At 44.6% G+C, this 15,301-nt stretch overlaps 1 protein-coding gene and 1 long non-coding RNA gene across 14 annotated transcripts in view; one reads left to right on the top strand and one right to left on the bottom strand.

Annotated features, from left to right (window-relative positions):
- NF1 (neurofibromin 1) overlaps positions 1-9,514 on the top strand; it is a 105,255-nt gene extending 95,741 nt beyond the window's left edge. For 5 of the 8 annotated variants that reach the window (XM_041126844.1, XM_041126845.1, XM_041126846.1 and 2 more), the window contains 2 exons: positions 4,491-4,629; positions 6,532-9,514. In XM_041126844.1, coding sequence (XP_040982778.1) covers positions 4,491-4,629; positions 6,532-6,637 — 245 coding nt within the window. In that variant the 3' untranslated portion in view covers positions 6,638-9,514. Of the gene's footprint in view, positions 1-1,122; positions 1,174-4,490 lie in introns of all 8 variants that reach the window. The other 3 variants (XR_005933410.1, XM_030029413.2, XM_030029418.2) reach the window with 3 other exon arrangements.
- Positions 8,779-15,285, bottom strand: LOC115347739. 6 transcript variants are annotated; one of them, XR_003925596.2, is made up of 4 exons: positions 14,576-15,278; positions 11,956-12,084; positions 9,557-9,708; positions 8,779-9,029 (listed from the first exon to the last, which is right to left on the bottom strand). It is a non-coding gene; the product is annotated as an uncharacterized LOC115347739 (long non-coding RNA). The 6 variants fall into 6 exon arrangements; XR_005933412.1 differs by having other exon boundaries at positions 11,956-12,463; positions 14,576-14,659; XR_005933413.1 differs by lacking the exon at positions 9,557-9,708 and adding an exon at positions 9,709-9,885 and having other exon boundaries at positions 11,956-15,285.
- Between the last annotated feature and the right edge of the window lie 16 nt (positions 15,286-15,301).

The raw sequence follows: 15,301 nt of genomic DNA, 5'->3' as shown, positions 1-15,301 counted from the left end.
TGTCCACAAATGGAGTTAGGAACTAGTGAACTTGTTCAGGATACTAGTGAGTCTGTAATAATGCATTTATGACAGCCTGTGCATGTTTTGCTTGGAAATTAAGTTTTAAAAGACCAATATGAAGGCCAGGAGATTACTAATGGTTCCATTTTTATGTAACCAGGCTGGAGGCATCTTTATAAATAATCAGCCTTTGTAGCTGTTTCCAGGTAGTGTGAAGTAGCCTTAAGTTATTACTACTTTATGAAAGCCTTGTGCTTAATGTTTAATCTAAGTGGTGTTTTCCCATCATCTCTAACTATTTATTAGTGTCTTGCCTATTTCCTTGAGCATTCTCGCTTCATTCTAGCAATTTGAATACAAAGACTTGGGGTTTGATCAGGGAATCTCCAGTTTTCTCAAACTGTGGACCAGGTCACAACATGGAGCTTTTCATTTTGCTCCTTGGTCCCGCGTTTATTACATTGCTCCACTTTAATCAACATGGAATTTCACTAGTTTAAACTGGTATGTTAACCAGTACAACTTTGCATAAAACATGCTTTGCTTTTTAAGCTGTTTAATTGTATTAAAAAATTAATTGGTCTTCTGGCACTTTATACAGCTCCATAGCTGCATACATGAATTTTGCATTCTCATTAAGTGTGCCTAGAGGTGTGTGATGGCGTTGTCATTGCTGTACGCGTTTACACTATAGAGACAAGTCAGGGAGAAAGTGGTGGAAGACCTAATATCTGCCAAGGTAAAAATTATAGAATGTGAAGTAAAGGTGGGCCACAGGATTTCTTGAAACAGCAAGGCAACTATGGGACTAATAAGGGATACGGATCTATCATCCACTTACTCTGATTTGAGAACTACTAAACGAAAAAATCAAGTATTTAGCAGTGCTGAGTTGCTTCATCACACCAAGAAACAGTTTCAGCCAAGTGAGTTTTTTATTATGGTTACAAATAGATTAAGTTGCAGATACATGAAACGTTCTTTCCTTGCATCTGGAAACAACTAGCGGAGATAATTGTTTATAAATGTTTTGTCTGTCGTCATCTCTTCTCCCCCCCCCTTCCCCTTGTCATGGACATTATTCACTTACATTTTTTCTTTCATTCTGTGTCTGTGAAGCTTCTCTGCCTTGCTCTAAATCTGCAGTTTTCATGCAGCTTCCTCATCAAGGTACATTCTACTTTCATCATATTTGCACGAAATACTGCTTGATCTGCTTTAGGATTGGGCTTGTGGCATGAGAAGTGGTTTACTGATCCTTTTGACACGGGAATGGCTTCAGTGTAAGTGCTAAGCTGTTGCATTTCTTGTGTGATGCTAATTAACATCTGATGATAGAGCAGGCAAAGAAAGTCAGTCACATCCTTAAGAATAAGATAAATTTGGTAATAGAGTAGCGGATGGCTTCGTGTGTGAAATTACTCTGTTGCAGGTATTAAGCTAAAATGAGGAACTATTTCATGTGAGCTCTTTAGATTCACTGAAGTCAGCTTTAACTTCAATTACACATCACCGGAAAACAGACACAAGTCCTTTGGACTAAACTGCAGCAGATAGAGCTCAATAAAATGGGTACTCAACACCGTTTGATTTCTGCTTCTGTATGGAGAAGTAAGAAAAAAGCTGCAGAAGAGGGTTTTTTGCTCACACCCGTGGGTTGCTTCCTATTCTCGTCGTAGTTTGTGGTTTTCGTAAGCTCACACCCACACAAGGAGAGGAAGGATGATGTAGCCTGCAGCCAGCCTCTGGCTGGAGTTCTGAAATTGTCCCTATGTATGCGTGTAATATGGAGTGTATTCTTTATTCTTGCTAATGCCATTGAGAATCAGTTTCTTATAGGAATGAGACGTAACTGTGGGAGATGTCATTTATAGTAATACGATTTTGTTCTAACCTTTTTATACAGTCAGACATCCTAATTTTTGCTGCTGATTGTACTTTTAGCCTCTCGCATAAAAACACCCTTCCTGCTGTTCACTCCAATGCTGCACATGTACTGTAAGTGGTGAGAGTGTTGCTAAACGCACATCAAACATACTCATTTTATTGCAGAATAATGTGACAGCTACACTAAGATATTGCTACAGGAATGATTAACTCAAGGTAGCGTCAGTGTAAAAGTAGTAATTGATTGGAAGCATGTCTGCATTAAGCAGAAGTCTCAGGTTTTGTATCTTCAAGTTACTGTGTCCAAAGCTGTTAAGAGTAACAGCTCATAACCCAAGGCTCTCATGTGTTGTCATCATGTCAGCATGAAGTTTACACTAAAGCAGTTCATTTTCAAGGTTGGTTTGATGTGATTCTTTTAGCAAAATGTAACAGATTTACCTTGTCCTGCAAAGAACATCCAAAGCTTCTCAGAAAGGTATATGCACTTGGGTATAAAGCCTGTCTGGTTTCATCCTCATCTTGTACTCTGTAAGCTGCCTCCTGGCTTTGGAGGAGCTGAACTAAGGCAATAGCAGCTCTTGTAAGGATTTCCAGACTCACCTGTTCTGCGTGTGTTTCCTGTTAATACCTTGCTTAGAAAACTGTTTCTTTACTTGTCCTTGTTAAAAAGTTAATTGTTGATTCTTTTTTTTTACTCTGTTTGTCAGGGTTTAAATCATTATAATTGGTGTCCACACTTTGACACTTAACTCTTCAAGTGAATGCCTGCATCAGTTCTATTTCTGCTGTATGCAGAATAAGTCAGCTAAGCCTTTCATTCCTCCTGGCAATGAGACAGCGTCCTCCAACATTGATTTGTACGTTATGTACTTTTACTGATCTTTATTTGTGAGCCGAGATTCAGCATTGAGGGGAATTGTAGGCACTTGAATACACATGAATCTTCTCTGGTAGCAAGAACCAGCCTCTGCCATTGCAGCAGAATTCTGCAGGTTCAGAAATGAACCTTCCTCACTCTGCCGTTCCCCTGTTTAATAGCAGTCGTTGATTTTTGGCTGGAAGAAGCCCATAGATTTGACAGTCTGTCAGTTCTTCCTCGTAGAGAGCGCAAAAGCCGGAAGAAACTTGAGTCAAACTCTTGCATTCACTCAGTCTTTGCAAAATTAGAGCCAGAAAAGGTCTTGTGGCCTGGAAGACTTTAGTGTTTTCAGTGGGTACGGATGCTGGTACGGATGCTTTGAGGATGTAGGGGAACCCTTGATCTGCCGTGTGAGCGTTTATGTGTCCTATTTTCCCTGTTAAATAAAATTCCTGTTCCTGTTTGAACTCAGTGAACAGTTCTTAGCCCCATCTATTTCCATGTTGTTGTAGGAGAGCAGCGTAGATTGAAACAGATCAGCCAGTGCCCGTAGGCCACAGTATTTTGTCTTTTATTGTTGGAGACAGATTAAACTAACAGGAAATTCAGTCTGCAGCTTTAAGGGGGTAGAAAAAGAGTATTTGAACGAGTCATGTTGAAATGTGACAAGCTGTGTGTAGGTGAGTGCGTAGATCAGGCATCGCACTTGAGCACGTGGAGGTGTTTTTTCTGGTCAAAGTCCGGGCTGTCGCTGAACACGGGGTCATCCATCTGATGCTGAAAAAGTTATTTTTCAAGCTGCAGTACTGCAATGCAATAGCTGTATCGGACCGGTCGTTGAGACATCATTGACAGCGAGATTGTGTTACGTCTGGCTAAAATAGCGTGCTGGGCCTGGCTGGGGTAGAGGCGATTTCCTTCAGAGCAGCTGGCGCGGGGCTGTGTTCCAGATTTGTGACCGGACGGTGCCGGAGAATAGACGGCGGTGGGCAGTAGGCTGGAGGGGCCCAGCCGGGTGGGATGCCCGGAGAGCTCTTCCGTGCCGGACCCGGGCGGCGTGCGGCTCGGCGACAGAAGCGGGAAGAGGGGCGGTGGGGGGAGGTTGGCCGTCTTCTGCCCGGGACCTGGGTGGGTGCTGAGCGATTGCCTCTGCACCACCGGTTTTGTTCTGCTGTCTGTCTGTCTTCCGCAAATCCCTCGCTTACCTAGACGTTTTCTTGTTACTTGAATCGGGACGCCCGAGTTTTCTGGCTTTTACTCTTCCTTTCCTGTCCCACGTGGGGTGGAGGGGGACGAGCGAGGGGGGCTGTCTGCGGTGCTTGCCTGCCTGCCGGGGTGAAGCCACCGCAAATAACACTTTATTATTAAAAAAAAAAAAACAACAGAACAACACGTCGTGACCGGGTCCTGCAGCGCTTTCCCAGGCGGGCAGCGCCGCCGCCGCTTGGTGTTGCCCCTCAGCACGGCGGGGTCCCGCCGCCTTCAGACCGAGCCTTGGCCCCGCCCCCAGCGCGGCCGAGGCCCCGCCCCCAGCGGGACCGCCCCCGCCCCGGAGCCGCGCGCGGGCCCGGCGCTGCCGGAGGGCGCCCCCTGGCGGCCGGCGGGCGGGTTTCTCCCGTCGGGTGTCGCTGCCGGCCTGTCCGTCCGTCCGTCTGCGGGAAGAGCCGACCTTTAAAGCGTTAAGTTACAGGGTGGCCAAAAGCATCGAGGGGTAACCTCGGTCCTTGTGTTTCCCCAGGGATCGACAAGGAGAACGTGGAGCTCTCGCCCACCGCCGGACACTCCAACAGCGGGAGGATGCGCCACGGCTCCGCCAGCCAAGTGCAAAAGCAGCGAAGTGCTGGCAGTTTCAAACGCCACAGCATCAAAAAGATTGTGTGATTATTTCTTAATTTTTTTTTTAATTTTTTTTTTTTTAATTTTGGAGACTGACTGACACACGTGGGCCCCGCGCAAAGGGCCCTCCGCCGGTTGTGATGCTGCACTTAATTTTGAAAGTTCCCATCCCATCAGCCGTGTTGCCAGATGATCAACTCTTGAAACATTGCCTGAATTTTAATGCCTTCATTTCTTTCCTTCTGTTTTTGATTTAAGCCAGTGTTTCAGAACCGCTCAGAGATCCTGACGGACTTTGCAGCCGGAGGAGGTGTGGAGTTCTTTAACACTGCAGAACCGTATCTTGTCCAAATACGAAAGCCATTTCCCATAGACAGCTCTGCCTTGTTTCTGTTACCTGCCTTGTGTGTTTCTTCTCTAAAGGAAAGTGTTAATCCTTAATCCTGTTTGCACACTTTTCAAGGTAGTGGCTTTATGAGCCGGGGGCAGTTACTATAATCCTGGTTTTAATTCAAACCTGTAAGATTTTTAGCTGTGGACTTTTTTTTACCATACTTAAAAAGAAACTTAGGATAGCCGCAGTACAATGAGCTTAACCAGAAGTGGTTGATTAGGTTAAATTTCTAGTAATTAGCAATAAATTTGAGAGGACAAGGAGGCTGCACGAGTCTCTTTCATTCCCCAGACCGTAGCTTCACATACTTGGACTGTATATGGACCAGACTGGACAAACTGGCTTTTTTCCAAAGCAGACTTTTTTTTTTCTTTTTCTTTTTTCTGTACTTTAACTGCACTAAAAAAGGTTGAATAGTGGAAAGAAAATCATCGAGAACTGACTCTTACGCTGTCATTGTAGCAGTGTTGAAAATTTATTGCTTCTTTCTTCCATTTAGCATTTGCTTTAGTTCTGCCCTTCCCAACAACACGCACCTTCGAGAAATTCCTGGTAGAATAACCAGTGGGGTATGGAGGGGAAAATTTAATGAATTAACTTCCAGCTCTGGGAGATTGTGTTTGGCGAAGCTGCTTTTGTGCTGCCCAAGCAGTGATATAAAAACAGCAATGTTTGCTTAAGGTACATGAATTTAAAAATAACTGACACTGTGTCAAATCCAGGTTACGTTTGAATATTTGCAGTGCAATTCCTGGTATCAGTACAGACGTCTGCAGTCAAACCTGTCTTGCAGAACTTTCGAGGGGTTTTAGTTGGTGAGGGTTCGTACTTGGGGGTTACACAAAACTGAAACTGCTGTCACTGTGAAAGACTTGTCAGCTACAGTCGTGTATCAGCGATGGACGACTGTGATAACATGCTGCTATGTTGATGACGTGTACAGGTGCAGCGCTGGGTGCTGCAGACGCTGCCTGCACGGACTGAAAACGTGCAGAGCGTTTGATCTCGGAGGCGAGCAGAAATTCTGACAGAAGGGCCTGTCACCTGGGTGCTCACTGGAGGGCTACGTATATCTCCTGCTGAAGAACAGTTAAACTTCCCAGTTTCAGATCCCTGTTGTGTGTTAGAAATTAACAATCTACAAGTGGCTTTAAAGGACAAAAAAGCATATCCACTATATAAAGTAAAATCCTCTAGTGCAATCTTGTTAGTGGCTTTCAGTAAATCAAACTCCACAGCTAAATTATTAGAGAATGGTACAATTAAGTGTTCAGATTTTATTGATATAGCACATAATTCACATGTATCCACACAGTAACAATGTAACATTTATGTAAATAAAAATACCTTTATTGTATTGATTCATAAAATAACAATTTAATTTCTTTAATTTGTTTACAGTCCTGGAAAAACTATGAACACAAACTTAATATGCAAATAGTTTGCCAAAACAAGAGGAAAACTTAGAATTAGCAGTCTTGAAATAGACGTGTTGGAAAATACGAAGACTCGTGCAATTAACCAAATTTTTTTATTCTTGGTGGCGTAGGAGCTGCAGTAGAAATGTGGTTGCTGAACTGATACAGGACTATGAAAGGGATCGTGAGGCTAGAACTGAATGTGGGAATGGAGCAGTGACTCGTGCCACGTCCTAAGCTGCTATGCATGTAAAACTTCGGGAGTCACTGATTAAAACCCGTTCTCATCTCATGCATCAGATTGCCGAGAGCCACCTTCAGCATCACTGCCAGTTTGCACTTGGTTGTACTGAATCAAGCTAATTCTAGCCCTTTCCGTTTTGCTGAAGACAATGAATTGTAGAAGCCTGAAGATTTGTAGGTAGGAGGAAAAAAGAATCTCTTGTAAAGGTAATTTGCTGTCAGTTGTTTCTCCTACGAGCAGATTTTCTTTAAACAGAAATAGTAATTCCAGATGAACTACCAAATCAGTTTTGTTTGGACTGGGTGCATTTGAGAGCAACTCTGTCAACATTTTGCATTGCCTATAGAAAAAAAGCGTCCCTAAATTAGAATTAATGCAGTCTTTGAAATACATATGATGTGGAATCAAAATGGACAGTGACTAAAATTACCTTTCATGTGAGAACTAGAATTACTCTGGGCTCTCAGTCCCAGCTGAAAAAAACTGGTATCTTCATAAAGTCAGTCAACAAAATTTAATTTATTCTATTTCCTGGAAGGAGGGGGAGTCATTTAATGTTTTCACTGCATGGTTCAGTGAGAGGACCTGAACTTTCTTAGAGCAGGGGTGTCAAACATGTTAGGTAATGGGGGCTGAATTTGGGTGTAATTACAGTCGATGGCCAAGGTTTAATTCGGGATCACAGGCGCCCCGATACACAGGAACGTTCTCTCCCAGTACCAGCAGTTGGGAAGCTTGTGCTTAGATCAAGGGGGAAAACACGGCCTTTCTTGAATGATTAAACTTCTGTTAGTAATTAGTTAGTTGTTCAGTGCCTTACTGTCACATTCATCACTTCGCCTGCACCCTCTAACAGCCGTGGCTGTTATTTTGCCTTGTTGTGTTCTTTCTTGCACCCTCCCTTATTTGTTCTCCTTCCCCATTTTGAATATTCTCTATCCTGCTCCGTTTCGTTCCCGTGAGCACTGCTCTCGGTTCCCAGTCCAGCCTGCTTCCGTTCTCTCCTCATCCCGTTACTCCATTTACGCTCCTAGTGATCAGCAGGTGGTTGCTGGTGATGATGTGGGCTTGAAACCTGATCTAACGAGTGGGAGACCGATCTAAGAGAGTTCCCACCTTCGAGTTGCTGTTTCAGGCAGCCTGCAGACCACCGGGCAGTCACTGCTGCGTCGGCTGCTCGAGTCGCTTCTTGAAGGCTGGTTCTGCAGCTGTGGAGTCTGTGTACTTTGAAATGAAAACTTAGATTCGGAAAAATCTGATCTTAACACGTGGACCATGTAACGACATCATGGGGATTGTATGTTTGACACCCCTGTTTTAGAACACGTTACCCATTTCGCACTAACTACAGTTAAGTACTGTAAAGATGATTAACATTTTGTTTGTGTTTGTATTTTCCCTGACTTAAAGATAACTCAGTAGTATTTGAATAGTGCATAACCTACCTGTTAATTATGCCAATGTTTCTGCTTTAATGTGCATGAGGTTTCCAAGAACAGGAAACGTTTCAAATAAGTATTGTGGACTGAGCACCTGGGAGCGTTCCAGTGCTCTATTCCTAACTGGGTTGTAGGTTTTAGGGCTTTTTCGGTTTCATTCTAAGGTTAATTTTTTTCAAATGTAATGAAGCACGTCTTATTGTTATGCAACAAACTTACCACAGAAAGTCACTTTTAGTGTTGGTCCCACAATTTTTTTTTTTAATGCAGTATATTCACCTGTAAATAGTTTTTGTGTAAAATTTGACAGAAAAGTATATTTACTACACTGTAAATACATGTGACAATATATTGTATTATTTTGCTTTTTTTGTAAAGCAGTTAGTTGCTGTATATGTATAACATACAAATTTGATTATTCTAGTGTTAGTAACTGTTAACTACTACTACTACTCCTTCCTGCTGTTGCGTTACGTCATTTAAAAAAAAAAATGCTGTGTACTATAAACTTACACTGTGTATGATATCTTACTATTTCCATTTGGGCCTCAACTTTGAAAATGTTTCCTTGATCCACAATCCTGTTCATACTGTAAGCAAGTGTGCGACAGCTGGCAAGAGCCCTGCTGATTCAAATGCAGTTGGTAACTGTAGGTAAAAATGGTAGAAACCCGGTTTCAGATAATTGTTGTTCACCCCATTTTCCCCTCATGTATGTACTTCCCCCCCCCCTTTTTTTTTTTGAAGTAAAATGTAAATTCAACCTGCCTCAAGTTGTTCGAAGGTCATTCCCTTGTGCTGCGGGACGCAGTTGGTGTATTCTGAAATCCTTTTTCTGTTTCTTGTGATGGTGAGATTTGGATGGGTTCTTTGGGTCTGAACCAAGGGCCTCATCGCAGCAGGTGCTGGATGCAGCCCTAGTCCCAGACCCGAAAACCCACTTTTTCTGGGAAAAATAAGAATCAAGTTGAAACCCAGTGTCTCGGATTTGTCTTTCCAGAATGGTGCTTTTCTGTGTGTGTGATCTTGCACAGTTCTAAATACTGGCAAAACTGATTGCCTGTGGATAACTGAGGACAGAATTTGGACAGAATAAAGCCCATTGTCATGAATTTCATGTCACTTCAATAAGATTATCATAATTGAATAATAAATCAGAATATTTCTTTTTAAAATGTAAATTTAATATTTTAATAAAACAGCTGCTTGGTCTTTAAAGAACATTTCAGTATAATTTGTCTATTTGAGCTTTTCTAGCTTAGAAGCTTGAAGTTTCAACTGTCAGGCAACTTTTATGACAAATGATTAATCAAATCTATTTTTCTTTTAGGGGAATATATTACTTTCCTATTAAAAATGTATAAGTACTTATATTCTGGCTTTGTGAATCGTAAAAGGATGTAAAAACACATTAAAGCGTGACTGCATTGACTTCTTCTGAGACATCTTATTGTTCCTGCATACTAAACATACCATGTGGCCTGCTCAGTTGAAAACAGGCAGGCAGAGGTGCGGGCACAGGGACCTGGTGACTCGCTGCCGTGCTCCTGTTGCCAGCAGGGCTTGCATGAATGGAAGAGCCGCAGCTTCTGAACTGTTAAATTGCAGGAGCACATTTTCTTTACCTTAGAGGAAACGTTCATTAATCCTAAATCAGAAGTAGCAGCACTGACTGTAGAGTGGGGAGCCATACAGGAGCTGTTTCCTGAACAACACATACTAGATCACTGCTGCTAAAAACATTTTTGAAGTTCCTCTTCTGGACAGCTGAGCTTCCCTGCTACTTGACATCACAAAATACACTGTAGCCACAGTGAGGGAATGAAAGGAGAAAGAATTTTATTTTAGTTGCGTCTTTATGCGCTTGGAAAAGCTATATTTAGGGGAAAAATTGCACCCTTGGAGCAGCAAGCAGTTCTGTCTTAGGAAATAGCTTCAACATCCCTGCCCAGCTGATGCTGGTGCTGCTAAAATATTTTACAAAGGAAAAAAAATAAGCAAAGTAAAAATGCAGAACTTTCTTGTTGCAGGGATATAAATTCTGTTCTAGAGTTAAGTAGGGCAAAACCGTACAAGGAGGGAGAGAAAGGAAGTTGTTATTCACGGGCCGTGAGACTGACCCATAATGTGAGTGGCTAATTCCTAAATATTAAGCTGTCTCTCTGACTGGCATAAATATTTCTAAATACCTCTGACTTGGAATAACAACTCCTCACAATACTCATATTTTAGATATCCCAGAAGTTTCATACTAAACTTGTGATGTAAATCTTGTGATGAATTCGATACCTGTGAATGTCAGCATCACAGCTAGGATTAGCCTCATCTCAGGCTGTGAGCAGCTGGCTTAAGAAAATGCATCAGGTGCTAAGGGAAATGGCTGAGCTGTCTGTTGCAGTGAGCTGCTGTGAGGCTGGGGAGAGAGAAGCGTGCCCTCTTCTTTGCTGCAGCTGGCTGACCCCAGAATGGCGCGGAGCCATCTGCGAGGGTGAGTGACCACATGCTGGCATGGGTTAACTGCTGCTACGGTGACACAAAGGCCCACGTGCATGAGATGGGGTGAAATCTGGTCCCTCGTGTCCTACCATAGGATTGAATTCTACTGCAAGTTGGTCACTTCAGCCATTGTCAAATGCTTTTTTATTTTTCTACCCTCTCCTTAGGCCCATCTGTCCAGGAAAGGTGGACAGAGAACACATGACCCTAAATAGATGTAATGCAATTAGTCACTCAGTGTCACAGAACTAAAAACTAAAGCCAACCTCTTGTAGCGATGGAGAGTGCTACTGACCGTTCCATGTCAAAGCAGCGATGGTCCTCTCCCACTACCAACGTTCATAATATATAGCTGTGAATCCTTTGTGTCTTGGAACATGGGTTTTTTCAGCTGAGTGCTGCTACGTTTAACAAGCTCTCAAATGAAAATAAATCCCAGGGTTGTGTGGGTGGAGAGTGTAGAATAACATCTCCTGTGATGTGACTTGTTAAAACAAGTACGGGTTTGTTCTTCAAAGCAGTAATGAAAAAAAGTCTGATGACTGCATCTTTAGGGCTATTCAAACGATAGTGCTATAAATAGCGATGAGCAACTAACTACATGTTCAAAAAAATCCCACTGAACTATTAAATTGTATTTTACTTTTTTTTTTTTTTCCAGAAGAGGTGGATCAGGGACAGGCCTCACTGTGAGCGAGTTTTCCAGGCTCTAGCTTATCAACTCTGCTTCCCGAGGCTACTTGCATTTACAACGTAAGATGCCAGGCGGTTTGGGCAGTGGGTGCCTCTGCCTCACCTCTTCTGGGCTCCATTCCCTTTGCCCTTATTTGCTTTCTATGAAATTCCTCCGCTTGCTGGCTGTGCTCCCCAGCTCCTTGCAGTATCAGCCACGTTTTTTTTTTTCCCCCTTCTCGGTGATTCCCTTTCCCTTTACTAACTGCCCCCTACCCCTCCTGGAGCTCACTGTGAGACCACCGTGCTCATTTCTGAATGGCTTGGAGTGCATTCAGTGCAGCATCAGGCAAGTAGCACATGCAAAGAGGGTGCAATGAAAAGTTCTGTGTAGCGTGAGAGAGACCCACCCAACCATCTACAAACAGGCGTGACCGAACGTGGGCCAGAGACAGCACAGAAACAGTGGCTCTGAGCCAAAGAAAAGGCTGGTTCAGAGCAATGCAAAACATACAAAGGCTTAAAGGACCCACGGTACAAACACAAGTGAGGCCACTGGGGTGGCTGAGGCAGCACAACAAAACAAGGGAAAGAATCTCCACGTTTGCCCAAAACACTTAGCATCTAGGTCTCCGTGCAGTAGGGATCAAAGAGCAAAGGCTGCCTCTGTGTTTCTGAGTCCTGCTGTATGTTGAATTACTCACGTGAAGAGATGCTCATGGAAAGGGGAGAGGAGGCCATCGCTGGCTCTGCATACTCTGTCCTTCCGAAGGCTGCACTGGATCTTGTTCTCCAGGGCAGACTCTCCTCTGCTCTCCCTCCAGCCGGCCCCACTGGAAGAGAGCAGTTACAGACAGATGAAACCAGGCTTGTGCTGAGCACAAGGAACCTGCTGTAGCACTCTGAGGACTGGATCAAATACCCTGCAAAGCAACTCGGCAAGTACAAGTTCTGTTGGCCTTAATTTTCCAGTTCTGTTTGAGATGTTAATGGGTAGACCTGTAATTTACAACAAAGAAGAATAAATGGGCCTCGAGGATGCTGACATACCTTACCTGTTCTTTTCTCATTTTCAGTAATCCTTTTACTTTGTATGGTGCCCATTTTTCTTGCTGCGAACATTTGTTTGCTTTTTGTATCATCATGAAAATTGAACTAGCAGTCTAGAAGGCTGTTTCCCACTCACGAAAAATTCAGAGACGTGAACTGCTTCTGTAAGAACGTGACTCGTCAGACACGGAAGCAGTTAATCGTTCTGTTAGCAGTGTTTATTTGACATCAGTATAATTTTATTGTTACTCAATGGAATATATTTTTCTTTTCACTCTAGCAAAGCTTATGGACTTTGACTGCTGTAAGAGGTCTGCTATGCACTGCACACAGAGCAAGATACCGGTTTTGTTCCAAGAGCTTAAAATGTTCATGGTCACGATGTGTGTCTGACACAGGCCGTCCTTGTGACCTTGGACAAATCCTTAACATCTTGCGATCAGGCATCCTAAATGCCTGAATTGCCCAACTCTAACAGTCAAGGATGGCCATCAGTTGGCGGAATTCCTAACAGACAAACTTCCGAGATCTTCCAATTAAAGACATTAAAAGGGCAAAGTCTTAGCATTGTTGTATTTTTTCCACTTCATGCATGGTGCAATTGGTAGTCTTTAAGCAGACATTTATTATTAATTTCTGACTGTTCTAAACAAAAAGATGGAGGCAACTCAGGAACTTTTCATGGAAAAATACTTACACAAATTAGCAATTTAGGAAGGACAATCCTGCTGAAACACGATTCTGTGATTTTTCTAAGTTACTCATTTACACTCTCTAATATACTAACCGCTTGCTGCATACATGTGTAAATAAACAACTGAGCAAGTTCAACTCCAGCCAGCCTGGTTAGTTAGGCCAATAAAACTACCCTGGTGGGTGTCCCGCTCTTGAGGTGTTTACAACAGAAGATTTCCTGCACCACTACATAGCGTAGAGCATGCTGGTTACAGCCAGGCAAGCTCATAGGAACAGAAAAGGCTCTGCAGAATGAAAGACTTGGTTACTGGAAAAAGGAAGGAGTTTAATTTTGGAGTAATCTGTTACACCTAGATGAAAAGGAAGATCAGGCTTTCACAGCTGTAAGGAGACTGATGCTTTCCTACACTGCTGCAGCTCCCACTGGTTGCCACCAGGAATTACTCTTGTTTATGGTCTCACTTCTCCTTGCTCTGCTGTTCCCTGCTACCTTTTCTTGCCCCAAAGCACGCTTGCATCAGCCATCTGTCCCTGGCCTATTTCTTCCCTCTGACTTTGCCCCTGAGTTTCCAAAAGATAAAAAAAGCAGCCTAAGTTGTTCCACTGGGAAATCCGGAGCCATCTCTGTTACCACAAAGACAGGTCCAGTGACAAACCAAGAACAGTTTCCTCTTCATTGCACACAATGCAGAACCAAATTCTGAGAAAGTGCAGGTACAGCAGTGTCCCACAGGCCACCCCAGTGCCCTCTGATTTGCAGCAGAAGCCAATGCAGTGCCAGGCTGCACAGGAAGAAGCAGCACCCAGAAAAAGCCGAGTCCGGTGACTCCATGCCTTTCCGTGCAACTGAATTATTTGGAGAGAATATACACCACTCCCAAACGGCTCTTCCCACACAGACCCAGCGTGGAGGCCAAACTCCTCCCCACCTGGGTGTTACAGTGTTATTAACACAGAAATTAACAATGATCCCCCATAAAGGTCAGCGCAGAACTTTTCCCAAGGCATGGCTGCTTCTCAGATTGCTCCAGCCACACCCCGTATCCTTTTCCTCTTTCATACCAGTCTGCTGTGCAAACTGCCAAGCTCCTTAGAATAACTACAACTATTATTTCCCACAGTCTCCTCCAAGCGACTTGCCCAGAGCTGTCCTGAAAGCTACTATCAAACAAGCCCCTATGCCCCAAAGAGCGCTCCAGCGCCCGCAAACACAAGCCACGCTTCTCTGCTGTGTTTCCCCCCCCAAAGCCTCAGATTCCTTGGGACACAGAAATCATTTACATGCCGTATTTTCTTTAAGGATGCAAAAAGCTCTGGAGGGAAGCGTCCCACCTATTTAACAATAAAATGAAAACAAAAGTCTCCATCAATTCCAACTTTGTGCTACTGCAGCTAAGCGGTAACCTTGCCAGAACACAGATTTTCATTCCTCATTCTGGTTCAGCCTTGGCAGACAGCATCTCAAATCCCGCATTGCTGTAGCTGCTAGCTAATACGTTTGCTTACTGTCTTAACGTTTCGTCATCAGCTAAGCACTTGCAGCATGTGTCTAAAACTTTGTATAAAGCAGAGATTCACCTCTGTTTACTTGTCTGAACAGCATGGTGGAAGCCAGCAGCATCTGGCTGTGTTGGGAGACAACTGAGGGCTTTGGCTCCGGGGCTGAGATGAGCCTGGTGATCCCAGCAGAAAACAGGGCTGAGCAGCTGGAGCGGATGAGGGTGCTCAGATGCAGCCTTTAAGGACTACCAGAGGAAAGAGGAGCAAAGAGCCATTCCTAGCTGCCCTTTGAAGAGGTGAATCAGGTACCCGAGGGACTGGCCGAAGCCGAAGCTAACAGCAGCTCCCGCCACTAAGAGGAGGCAGCTCGCCACCTCGCAGCAGCCGCGGGGCAAAGCGCCGGGACCAGACGGGCCGGGCGGCTGTGGGAGGGCGGGGAGCGCTCGCCACGCCGCCGGCCTGGAGGGAAACCCGGCGGGGCTGCGCCACGCCAGCGAACGGAAAACCCTCTATTAAGCAGCTGCCGGGCTGCTGGGGCAGAGGCCCGGCCAGGCGCCGGGCTGCTTCCCGCCCGGGGATGAGGGACATCACAGGAGCCGGCCCAGCCGGAGCTGACTGGGCCTCGGCGGCACCTCTCCTCTCCGCTCTCACCGACGCGGAGCGGGGCTCGCCCTGCGCCGAATCCCCGCGAATGCCGAGCGCCGGGAGGGAGGGAGGGAGCGAGGCGGCGGATCGAACGCCCTCCGCCAAGCCACGGCAACAAGAAAGCAAGCGACCGCCGACGCCCGCCCCGGCGCTCTCCCT

This window comes from Aquila chrysaetos, chromosome 10 (genome assembly GCF_900496995.4).
Source record: "Aquila chrysaetos chrysaetos chromosome 10, bAquChr1.4, whole genome shotgun sequence".
Taxonomy (NCBI): Eukaryota; Metazoa; Chordata; class Aves; order Accipitriformes; family Accipitridae; genus Aquila; species Aquila chrysaetos.
This window is presented reverse-complemented; position numbering and strand designations above follow the sequence as displayed.